At 43.3% G+C, this 12,252-nt stretch overlaps 1 protein-coding gene across 1 annotated transcript in view; it reads right to left on the bottom strand.

Annotated features, from left to right (window-relative positions):
• KCNJ6 (potassium inwardly rectifying channel subfamily J member 6) overlaps nucleotides 1-9,093 on the bottom strand; it is an 87,978-nt gene extending 78,885 nt beyond the window's left edge. Inside the window, exon 1 of the mRNA XM_019922288.3 lies at nucleotides 8,181-9,093. Coding sequence (XP_019777847.2) covers nucleotides 8,181-9,078 — 898 coding nt within the window. The 5' untranslated portion in view covers nucleotides 9,079-9,093. The remainder of the gene's footprint in view (nucleotides 1-8,180) is intronic.
• Between the last annotated feature and the right edge of the window lie 3,159 nt (nucleotides 9,094-12,252).

Raw genomic sequence — 12,252 nt, forward strand, 5'->3', positions numbered from 1 at the left:
CATGAGAACTACAGAAGTAGGAAGGGAATTATCCTATTTAGCTTGTAAGGTTTCCAGCGGCGTGATACACATGACATATGCATATACTGTTGGGACGAATGTAAGTCACATGACCGTGTCCAACAGAAACAGGGAAATGTGATCCTGACATGTGTTTAGAAGGACGAAAGCTGGACATATTTCACAGACAACACGAATGACTACCGCACATTTTAAACCCTAACTTGCAAAAAGTTTTTAACTCGGTCTAGGGGTTTTCAAAACCACTTGGGTACCTGTGGTAGATTGTATTATTTTGTTCTGAATTATTTATTCCAAGTCCCTGTGAGAGAATTACATTTCCCCATTCCATGGACATCAGGCACTGCCATACGACTTGCTATGACTAATAAATGGCAAGCAGAAGCGAGATGTTTCGTCATTTCTTTTTTCTCCCTGCCATGAGAATGCCTTGTCCTAAGTAGGCCTGCTCCTTTCGTCTGTATCTTGGAGTCAACAGGATGTGAACAGAGTTGCAACTGACATGTAATAGGAATGAGAAATAAACCTTTGTGCTTTAAGCCCTTGGAGGTGTTTGTTACTGCAACATGCCTAGCCAAACCAGACTGTACAGTATCTTTTCATTCTCAGTAAATAGAGAACAGTGGAATGGGCCATATAGAAATTCACATTTACTGTCCACTTTGTTGAAGGATATCTATACTTTCACGCAGAAGTATCTCTAAGGGCTTATTATGTAAATAAATATTCTTCAGTTGAATTAACAGCACAAAAATACATTCTCCAAATTGGGGCATCAGCTGACACCAGAGCATTCTTATAAAAACCTAGGAGGGGGACTGGGGACATAGAAATCTTGTTTTCAAATGCAGACTCTTGGTCCTGTCCTCCCTGAGCAGCTGCCTTAGAAGACTTGAGAATAATCTATATTCATGTCCCCTTTGGGCAGAAATTATAATGATGAAATGTTACTATCTATAGGAATGCAAAGTCTATTCTGAGCCCAGTGATCCTCATTAATTCAGAGCTCATCATTCGTGGTAGGTAACTGGGAAGAGGCCAGGCTGGCATTTACTCTCACGTTGTGAGTGTGCATTTCTTGCACTGGCTATCGCAGGTTGACATTTGCCATTTTGACTGTTCAGAGTGCCTTCTGAGGAGAGTCAGTTGTCATCGTGTGGAGACGCTAGCTGCACAGTCCCTGGAAACAGTGGAGCCAGTCCCTGGGACTGACCCTCCCAAATGCCTGGCTTCCCTCCTCCCTACTGCATTTCCCCTGTGCAGTCTATGGGGGAAGGAATGATCTGATCTAACAGAATCTGTGAAGCTGAAAGGTCACCAACGATCTAGGTACCATTGTTGTTCCCATTTTAGAGAGGCAAAAGTGAGGCCTTAGAGAAGTTAAGCAAGACAGTGAATACAGCAGCTGTGGTTTGAACCCAGGATTGCCTGACAGTATAAACGACACAAAGAAGTACAGATAAGCTGAGCTATGGCCAAGAGAGACTACTTTTAAAAAAGAGGAGTACTAAATAAGTAATAGAACAAACAAACTCACTTACAAAGTGAGTTGGTGTAAGTGAGTTGGTGTAAAACACAGGAGCAAGGGCATGCTTAACTGGGGAAGAAGCCCCTCTGGCTTCTGGCTGTTTAGCTATCTAGCAGAGGTGTGTGTGTGTGTGTGTGTGTGTGTGTGTGTGTGTGTGTGTGTGTGTGTGTGTGTGTGTGTGTGTGTGCATGTGTGAATAAGTTATATGGTTTTCCCCAATGATCCTCTTCTGGTCATTAGAAATTGTCAGGTAGAACTGCTTCACTGGCATCATGCTGTCAGCACTCATATTACTGAATGCCCTGGGAAATAATAAAGCTCGATTTATTTCAGGATGCACTAATTAGAGGCTTCCCACTCTTTGATACTCATCTCTTAATCTGAATGGTGCAGTTTCTTCCCAACATGAGTACTGACTTCCGAGTTTGAGTCAGAGCTAACTTTTACATGCTAGTCTATTTTTTACCTTGGGTTTGAACTTTAAATTGTATATATTGTGCGGCCATTCCTGACTTCTACTGAACATCTATTTTATGAGCTCCTCACAGCCCATTTGGAGAAGGAAGAACAATGGATTTTCTGCTATTGATGTTTTAATAATGAAAAGTTTGATAATTATCCAGTATTTTTGTCTTTTCAACCACAATAGTCTATGGTGACCTCAATACACTGCTATCTAAGTTATGAGATCCTAAGTGCCTTCTAAATTAGGAGAAATGTTTCACAGAGGTATAATGTTTCACAGAGGTATAATGTTTAACAGAGGTATAACGTTTAACAGGGTTACAGTCTCTTTCTTCTAGAGGGGCGGCGGAAAAGTATAAAATTCTATGTGTGCTCTACTGCATCCAGCCTCAGATGGTTAGGACCAGAACAGTGTCCCCAAACTGCTTAGAATCACAAAAAGTTTACCATATTTAGGGAGCAGGTATTATCAGTTTTTATCCAGTCACTGACACTACTTAGGTGTATTACACTGAGGTAGGCATTTGGGAGGAAGCCCTGAATAGATCACCTGAACCTAATGCTCGAAGAAGAAAGAATGGTTGGATTTCTTGATGTTGATGAGTGGTAGATTTCCATCCAGGAAAAATAAATTCACATGTCTTTGAATTTTTTTAATTGTGCCTTATAGAGATTTACCACGAGATTTTCACCCAAGATCTTAGCATTCCAGATCTTATCAGTTAACTCTTTTCCTAGGCTGGGTAGTTGGGGTTACAACTCTTAAAAGAAGAATGGTAAATCTGGAGATAATGACTTGCCAGTGGAGAGACTAGCAGCTACCTATCTAAAGGGGAAAATAAGATTTGAAAAATACAATGGCTATGAAATATCATTAGTAGAAACAGCTTAAAAGTACTGTGATGCTAACCCTCAACCATCTTAGCTGAGAAATGCCACCTGTTCAAACTCTGTGATCTCATATTCTCCTCTGTTATAGAGAAGTGGCATTTTGACTATGGCAAAGGAAAGTGGTTCTTGGAAATCAGATTTGACAGAACATTATATTCTTCCAGGAGTATTTTTGTAGACGGTGCTTATTGAATTTTGATTTCAGAACAGTTTTGTGGCAGATCTCATTTTAATATATGCTTGTTAAAAATTCATGTGAATGTAATAAAGAATTTTAAAATGAACTGATAACATTGGAGACCAAAGGAGAAGCCTTAAAGAAAAAGAGCTAAGGATGGGAGAAAAGAGAGCCTGTCTGCACGTTAAATACCAGTCATCTTTTTGGGTGCATGCTCTGCAGAATCTTCACGAACCAACAGCATTCATGATGCAAAGAGCACTGAACTTGGAGGCTGGACATCATCCGTGGTTTAGGGTTTCAAGGTCTTGCTCTGCCCGTAACTATCGCACCTTAGCCAACTCGCTAGTTTTGCTGGGCATCCATTTCCTCACCTGTAAAGTAATTAAGAGTAGGGCGAAGACTCTTGCAACTCAAAAATCCTGTGATGTGATTTATGTGACTAAGCTCTCCTCATGTGAATAAAGAACTGAGCTTTCCTGTGGGGAAGGATGGCTTGCCCTCACCTACTTCCGGTTTGCTTGCCTACTTCTGACACACACTCCCCCTCCTCCTTGGTAACCCGTAGATACTGACGTCTGGACAGTCAGCCCTGCTTCCTCATCTACAAAGTGTTATCTAGTATATCTTCACTAAGTTGGCTTCCTCCCACCCTCCACTTTCCCCAGCTTTCTTCGTAGTATATAAATATTTCAGAAACTCTCTTCTTTGAGAAAAACTTGAAAGATAAAAACCCCACAGGGATGGAAGGGGAGCTCATAGACTAAGGCTTGGAAGAGATCTCAGCCGATAACAGTGTGCTAACCTGATTTGGATTCAAACAGCAGATTTAAACAAAACTTAAAAAGACATTTATGAGACAAATGGAAGTCAGAGCATTTAGTAGATATTGGATCTTAAGAAATGATCATTAATTGTTTTAGGTGTCATAACAGTGTTATAGTTATGTTTTTTAAATTAATTAATTTTATTTTATTTATTTTTGGCAGCATTGGGTCTTCGTTGCTGCACACGGGCTTTCTCTAGTTGCAGGAGGTGGGGCTACTCTTTGTTGCGGTGCGCAGCCTTCTCATCGCGGTGGCTTCTCTTGTTGTGGGGCACGGGCTCTAGGCGCATGGGCTTCAGCAGTTGTGGCACATGGGCTCAGTAGTTGTGGCTCATGGGCTAGAGCACAGGCTCAGTTGTTGTGGTGCACGGGCTTAGTTGCTCCGCAGCATGTGGGATCTTCCGGGACCAGGGCTCGAACCCGTGTCCCCTGCATTGGCAGGCGGATTCTTAACCACTGCGCCACCGGGAAGCCCTACAGTTATGTTTTTAAAAGAGTCCTTATCTTTTAGAGACATATTGATATATTTGCAGATAAAATATGATGCTGGAGGGGCAGTTAGTGAGTGGGTGACACAGATGAAACAAGTTTGGCCATGAATTGACAATTATAGAAATTGAATGATGGGTACATGGGAGTTGATTATAGGATTTGGTCTACTTTTATATAAGTTTTATAGTTTCCATAATAAAAAAGGCAAAAAAAAAGAGCTTAAAACAGATAATCAGCAAGGACCTACTGTATAGCACAGGAAATTCTACTCAATATTCTATAATAAACTATATGGAAAAAAAATCTGAAAAAGAAGAGGTATATGTATATGTATAACTGAATCACTTTGCCATACACCTGAAACTAACACAACATTGTGAATTGACTATACTCCGATATAAAATAAAAATTAAAAAAAAAGCTTAATGGGATTCATTCTAAGGAGACATATTTGCTGAGGTGTTGGAAAGGGCTGCCTGTCATAGTTGCATAATCGTTGGGGGTAAATATGGAAGTTCATCAATCAGAAAGCCTATAGTGAGGAGCTGGCTGGCACCGGGCCCAGCTCTGTGTGGCTGTCATCTAGCCTCTATGCCAATTTGCCCTCTATAAATAACAGGCTATATGAATGCTTTACTATTTAAGGCTCACTTGCCACAGCTGCTCGGCATGTTTGTTTACGTAGCTATGAACCCTTCTGTAAACATCACTATCTCCAAATTGCCCCTGTGTCAGGAACATAAAGGGCCCCCTTTAAAAATATATTTATGGGATGAGACACGGCCAGTTCCCAGATGTCTGGGTGGCTGGTGTCAGAATTTTCCAGGGTTTGATTCATTTTCAAAAATAGAACCACATGACTGGAAGGTTCTTGAGAGGTGACACATCCCCCTGACTTGGGGCAGGACCAGACTGAAACCATCCACCAAGAACGTGGGTCTGTCTTTTGTGGGTGTGAGTCTGTCTTTTATGAGGCCAGAGAACTCACTGAATGAAGGACTGGGGCCAGGACCTGCAGAACATCAAAGGTGGGCAAGACTCACCTCCCGCCTTCAAGGAGCTTACTCCCGTTTTCTAAAGACGAGCCTGACCCTGAGTGATGTGACGAAGCAGGCTTGGGGCAGCACAACTGGAGTGGGCATATTATGTGTCAACCAGCTGGCCTGTGAGGGGCCTGAGCACCCAGTGGACTAAAGGACCTGCTGGGTCAGCCGACTGCCTGGTAGCTCGGATCCCCAGAAAATACCACGTCGGGGTCGCTGTGTGCCCACGACGTGCAAGACAGAAAGAGGGAGGGCATCGCATGGAGGTTGCAGTGGTGGCGATGGTGAGGCTCGTCCTTGAAAGAGGCATCCTAACTGAGGTCACTGAGAGTAGTTTCAGGTCAACTAAGACATACTTGAAAGAAAGCATGAGTCAAGCAGAGGCCCCTTTGTGTCAGCTTGCGGTTTTCATGGCTCCTGATTTCCCATCTAGCCTTCCAATGAATAATTAGATCCTTGTGAATCTGTTTTCCTCAGGGTGCATTTGGTCCACATCTATTTTTTTTCCTGTGGCTTTGATTCATTGAAACATTCCCCCCACCCCAAGGGCCTACTTAATACCCATAAATCCCAACTGTGCTTTTCATTCACAAAGAAAAAAAGTGTGCCTCGTTAAATTAAGAGATGAGATGTGCTGGAAAGACTGAACTCTACGAATCCTATCAGGAAAGGATCAAGACGTGTCCAGCTTCCAGACAAACCCAGAACTTTCTAGAACACTCTTTCCTCCACTTTCCAAAAATTAGAAAATTATTATTATTACTTTTAGAAAGTTAATAGTGGTTGCCTTTGATTCTTTTTTTTGCTGGCAAGTACCCAGTTTTCTCTATGAAAGCAGTAGAAAGGCCACCGAATGCTCAGAGGTATCACTATTAACTACCAACAAAAGGATGTTCCCCTATTTGGAAAGGCTCAGTCATTACAAGCTATCTTCAGAAAGACAGGGTCTGCCCCAGGGAGAATTCCGACTCAGAGACATCACAAAGGTAAGTTGCTTATTCCGGACTGACTTATTTTTAGAGCTTGGGTTTTGATTTGAGGGAACACAGCTCCTGCAATTCGAAGCTCAGATTAACACCAGTAAACAGAGGGTACGTCTCCACTGGCTTTTGCTTCTTGAGCTCAGAGACAGAAGGAGAACAAGGCTTGTCCACTCCCCTCCTTTCTGTCCTATCCGGAGAGTTTATAGCGAGAAATCTAATATTAAAAGCGCATCATAAGTGGTCAGTTTATGCTGCCAGAGACTGTATCTCAGTGGTTACCACTAGGGGGACCCAGAGTCCAGGTGCTTGGCCGAGGTGGGAGTAGTTTCTGGTCTGTGGGAAAATGACGGAGCTCTCTTATTGAGTTGGTTTCTCCCCGCCCTCCTCCCCCCTCCTTCCTCCTCCCTCCCCTCACACAACTATTGGCTCACGAGGGCACCCCAAAGTCAGGCTCAGGGTACAGATAGCCCAGTGCACATGTGCAGCACTTATTTATAATTTCACAATGATTATTTTTGTTTTAGATGTTCCTTTTGCCTTATGCAAAGGATCACACTTCATGCAAAGCCTTTTACTCACATTTTCATTGTTTGCTGCATTTTAAAAAACTATTGCAAACGTTTTTACCACTATAAGAGAAATTTGTTAGAGGTAATGACTTTGCCTGTTGGGTCCAGGGAGGCTGAGACATGGGAGTAATGACTTTCATTTGACGGATGACTGAGGTCAGGTTATGGGTGGATGAAGAGTCTGGGGTCTGCTGGTAGCCGTGCATTTTCAGATTGTGTAAACTTACTTGAGCCTCAAGTTGAAGACCTCAAAGCACAGAAGGGCAGATTGTATAACTAAAGAGGATCCCAAGACTAATGACTCAGAAGAATAGTAAAGCAAAGCTTGAATTAGTGTTCTAGTTTATACTTTTCCCACAGGCACTATTGTTAGCTTAAGGCAGAGTTTATGGCTCTATTTCATAGAAAGTTACAGATAAATACAGGCAGAACCTCCTTTGCTCCTGGGATGTGTAACATGTATGGAAAGATATGAGTGAAGACTTCAATAAAAACAGACCATTTCTCTATTTTTAGAACAGATCATCTTTGTTAAAATACACCAGTAGTTAGCTGTTCAAAGCAGATGGGTCAATAGAATTATGATGAGTGGATATCAATATTTTTTCTTTCCTGTTAGAGTTATTTACTGGGTCTGCATTATTATATCTACAGGGGATTTGGCAGGTAGAGTATAGGGAAAAGATACCAAGTGCTCAACTGATATAAAAGAAAAAGCAAGGCTATGGGTCTTGCAAATGGCTCCCAAAGAACGGGCAAAATTGTATTTTTATTAAAGCAATTTGTCAGGCTTCCTTTGAAAGGCTTAACTTCTTCCTCCTGGCTTGGCAATAAATAACCTCAAGTATTTAATTTAAACAATGCTTTAAAACAATCTAAAAATTGCTTTAGAGAGAGATCAAATTTTAATTTAAGTAAATATTTGAAAATTTAAAATATATTAAGAGGTGTTTTAAAAAATTGTTTGTTAATTTATTTTCCCAAGGGCTTTTAAAAAGCTAAATTGTTAGACTTTGTGGTGGACATACTTAAGGTTATAGGCCACATACTACTTCATGAATAAAGAGGTGGCGTCAATAGTGAGTGAGGTTCAGTTTTCCATATTTTGTCAAAAATAAGAATGTGAGGTTCAGTTTAAAATGAGCATTGATCCCACAGATACCCCCGGATGGAGCACACCTTACCTGTAGCTTCCACCATGCCTTCTAGGATGACCACGATTTCCAGTTCCTCTTTGGGCAGCTGGGCTTTGGAGATCTCCCAGAAAGGACTCTGTTGGTTAATTTCATGGCTAATGATGAGTGGTGACACCAGAAAAAGACGGTCATCGCCAGTGTAATACCCTACGTTGATATCCGTCTGGTTCAAGGGGATGAACTCCCCCTCTGAGGTCTGTTTGGATTTGATCAACTTAGCTCTGATGGAAGCCTCCACGATGTGGGAATTCCTCAGATCCCCTACGCGAAACATCAGGCACAGTTTCCCATCCCTCATGGAAATCACCGCATGGGTGGAAAAAACCAGGGTCTCTGCCCTCTTCTTGGGTTGAGATATTTTTACAAACATGCATCCCACCATGAATGCATTGACAATGGACCCCAAAACAGATTGGATTAAGAGGAGAATAATTCCCTCTGGGCACTTGTCCGTGATGACCCGATAGCCATAACCAATGGTGGTTTCTGTCTCTATGGAGAATAAAAAAGCAGAGACGAACCCATTGAGGTTGGTGACGCAAGGAGTCCATGAAGGGTCCTCTATGTGGTCCATGTCTCCTCGGATGTATGCAATTAGCCACCAGATCATTCCAAAAAAGAGCCATGTCACTGTGTAAACCATGACGAAAATCAACAGGTTGAATCTCCACTTGAGGTCTACTAAGGTGGTGAAGATATCGGTCAGGTAGCGATAGGTCTCCCTCACGTTGCCATGGTGGACGTTGCACTTTCCATCTTTCCGCACATACCTCTGGATTTTCCTTTTGGTCCGGTCTCGGCTGATGTGTCTTGGCAGGTCGTCCCTGGCCTGCTTAGGCAACTTTGGCTGGTGAATGGCCACAGGGCTCTCGACATCCTGGTCCATGGAGTCACCCTCCAGGACGTTAGCTGGTGGTTTGGAAAAAAGAAAAGAAAAACTGAATGAAAAGCTGGCTCTTTGGAGGTCATGGAAATCCCACTGTGGATGGAATATGGTAGGAAACCACCATTTGACCATTTGTGTAGCTATTAACAGTGTAGATGAAGTCTTTTTTGGGGGGTGTCATCTGAATGGGTTGCCTTGGACTCCTGGCCTCTGTGATCTAGCTTGTGTAAGGACTTCACCACCCTTCTCACAGGGACAGAGCTTAACTGCTGTGAAATTGTCTCCCTGCCAGCAAGTTCTAAGAGTCAGCTTTTACAGTGGGATGTGTCCGCACTCTCTCTGAGATGCTGTGGTATGTGAGAGGCAGTGCACTCTGGATAAAGAAATGTTTAGATTCAGACAGTATTGGGTCTACCACTCAGCAACTGTGGGCTCCTGGTCATGCTATCAGTTAGGGACCAAACTGCACCTCCACTCCACCCCCAAATATGTTGAAGCCCTAACCCCCAGTGTGACTGTATTTGGAGAGGGGGCTTTGAGGACATAATTAAGGTTAAATGAGGTCAGAAGGGTGGAGCCCTGATCCAAGAGGATGAGACACCAGGGGTGTGCACACAGAGGAAAGGCCACGTGAGGACACAGTGAGAATACAGCTGTCTGTAAGCCAGGAAGAAAGGTCTTTCCAAACCAACAGAGGTCACCAGAAACCAACCTTGTTGGCACCTTGATCTTAAACTTCCAGCCCCCAGAACGGTGAGAAAATAAATTGCTGCTGTTTAAGCCCCCCAGTCTGTAGTATTCTGTTATGGCAGCCTGAGTAGAACAATAGACTTAAAATTCACTGATTGATCCTCAGTTTTCACACTTACAAAATGGTAATCATGATAGCCAATTCATAGGGTTGTTATAAAGTTAACATGTGCATTATATGTGCCTGCATGGAACAGACATGTCATAAACATTCTTTTGTAATAAATTGTTCCTTTGCCACTCTCCTTATATTTAGGGGCAAGAATTTGGAGGGACCTCTTTAAGATGTCAGTCAAATTTCAGTTTAAAAAAAATTCTGGATTTTATTGGTAAGTATGCATGCATTTTACCCTAATGGTTGATGCAATGCCAAGGTTAAAAAACGTGTGGGGGAAATGTTCTCTCTCTTTCTATGTGTTTACACATTTCATTTGGTTTCTGCCTCAACATTTAACATCTGCAGTTTTGGCTTGCGGTTATTTTATTCCTCACGGCCTTCATGATTAATGCATCGGTACAATCATTTGATGACGAAGCATTAGGAAAACTCTCCCGGAATCCGAGTGCAAAGGGACATTTGGAACTGATGCTGCTGTGAAATACATATAAACCACTGTATGAAATTACTTGTTTAGCCAATAATTTCAAAGCTTTCTGAAAGTTTTATCAGCAGTTTCTTCCCTCAGGCTTTTATTCTGTGTCATTTGACTTTGCCGTGCATTTTCTCCCTTTGGTTAAGGGAGAAACACAGTCCGTTGAGAAACAACGTTTATCTGAATAAGAAAACAGCTGGGGATGGGACTTGAGTGGTACCAACTTAACTTATGGATTAACCTTGCTCACGGTTGGATAGTTTCCTTCATTATCAATCCCATAGATCCGGTTTTAGACTTCAGCACAAGGAAGAGGCAGCATTTGGTCTGCAAACTTGATGTTTGGTCCGATAGCTTTGACTTTAGATCGCTACCCTCAGTAACTCTTCATTTGTAAATAAAACCTCGCTTTTATTTCAAAGCAGATACCAGGACAGGAGTCGAAGGAAGCAGCTGAGAGTGGGACAGGATGGAGGGGGTTGGGGTATCTGGATGGAGGTCACGGAGAACGTCCCTGCTCACTGCAGGCACCCCTGGCAAGGTGGGATGTTTGTGGCCCAGGGGGCCGCATGTCCGAGCTCTCGCTGCTAAGTTTGCCCTGAGAGGGAATCTCTAAGTGTGACTTCACGTGGGCTGAATTCAGCTCAGGATCGGCCAGCGTGGAGCGGCCTTGTCTGCAGAGCTGCAGTGTGGTCTGGCTCTGGCCCAGGTGAGGAGCTCGCTGCCTGTGCAGAATCACCCTGGGTTCTTGTTTCCACGGGGTGGGAAGTGGAAGAGGGGGGTTTGTCTGAATAGCTGACTCCCAACAGTCTTCTGCCATCTTCCATGCTTTAACATTTCATGGAGGCAACCTACACATACCCCAGCCCCCTGTGTGAAGCTGTTTTCTGCATTTTCTGGCTCAGTTGTAACCTTCCTGTCTGAAGGGTTAATGGAGGAGTAGAGATAAGTGCTCTGGACAGTCTCGGGAGCCTGCCAGTTGATCCTCCAAATCCATTTTTTCCCTTTTCCTAGCTCAGGACTGGACCACATTTCCCGGCCTGCTTTGCATTGAGGAGTGGCCACGTGCCGAGTCCTGGCCCATCAGGAGTGGGTGTGCCCTTCTGGACCAAGGCCTGAAATAGTGGGTGTGTCCCCTCCTATGCCCTTGCCCCTTCTACGAGGGATGATGGAGTCATGAGGTGGAGGGGCCTGGGTTCCCAGCTGGTGGCAGAGAGCTGCCATCCAACTAGAAACAAAAATTGTGTTTGAGCAGCTATGTATTTTGTGTCTGTTATCAAATTGAGCCTTCCGTCTAATTTTATGGGCAGCAGTATTGACATGGATAAGCAGACGGAAGAGTTCTCAGGGGGCTAGTGTGGGAAAGAGCAGGGAGAGGGGAAGAGAGTGAAGATGGGGTGTTTGGGTTTGGTGTTGTTGAAAAGAAACAGGAATCCAAAAATGGAGTCACTTGTGCTAAGCTCTACGTCAGTCAATGGGGACTGAATACCTATGCAGGTTCAGTCCCTCCCAGGGATGTGACCTTTTACCAGTCAGTCTGGAATTTTCTGGCCACAGATGAGGTAGCCTACCACACAGACCCCTGCCTTCCCCCAAGGCAAGTGACCTTGCTTGAAATAATCCTCAGTTGTTTATGACTTCCTGTCCCATCCCCTTTAGGCCTTTAAAAACCATCCATTTTGTACAGGACCCCTCCTGTCTGTTTGCTAGATGGGATGCTGCCTGATTCATGAATTGTTGAATAAAGCCAATTTTTTCTTCAAATGTACTCAGTTGAATTTTGTTTTCTAACATTGTCTTTTGAGAAATAAAACATTGCCAGCCATATCAG

This window comes from Tursiops truncatus, chromosome 4, assembly GCF_011762595.2.
Source record: "Tursiops truncatus isolate mTurTru1 chromosome 4, mTurTru1.mat.Y, whole genome shotgun sequence".
Taxonomy (NCBI): domain Eukaryota; kingdom Metazoa; phylum Chordata; class Mammalia; order Artiodactyla; family Delphinidae; genus Tursiops; species Tursiops truncatus.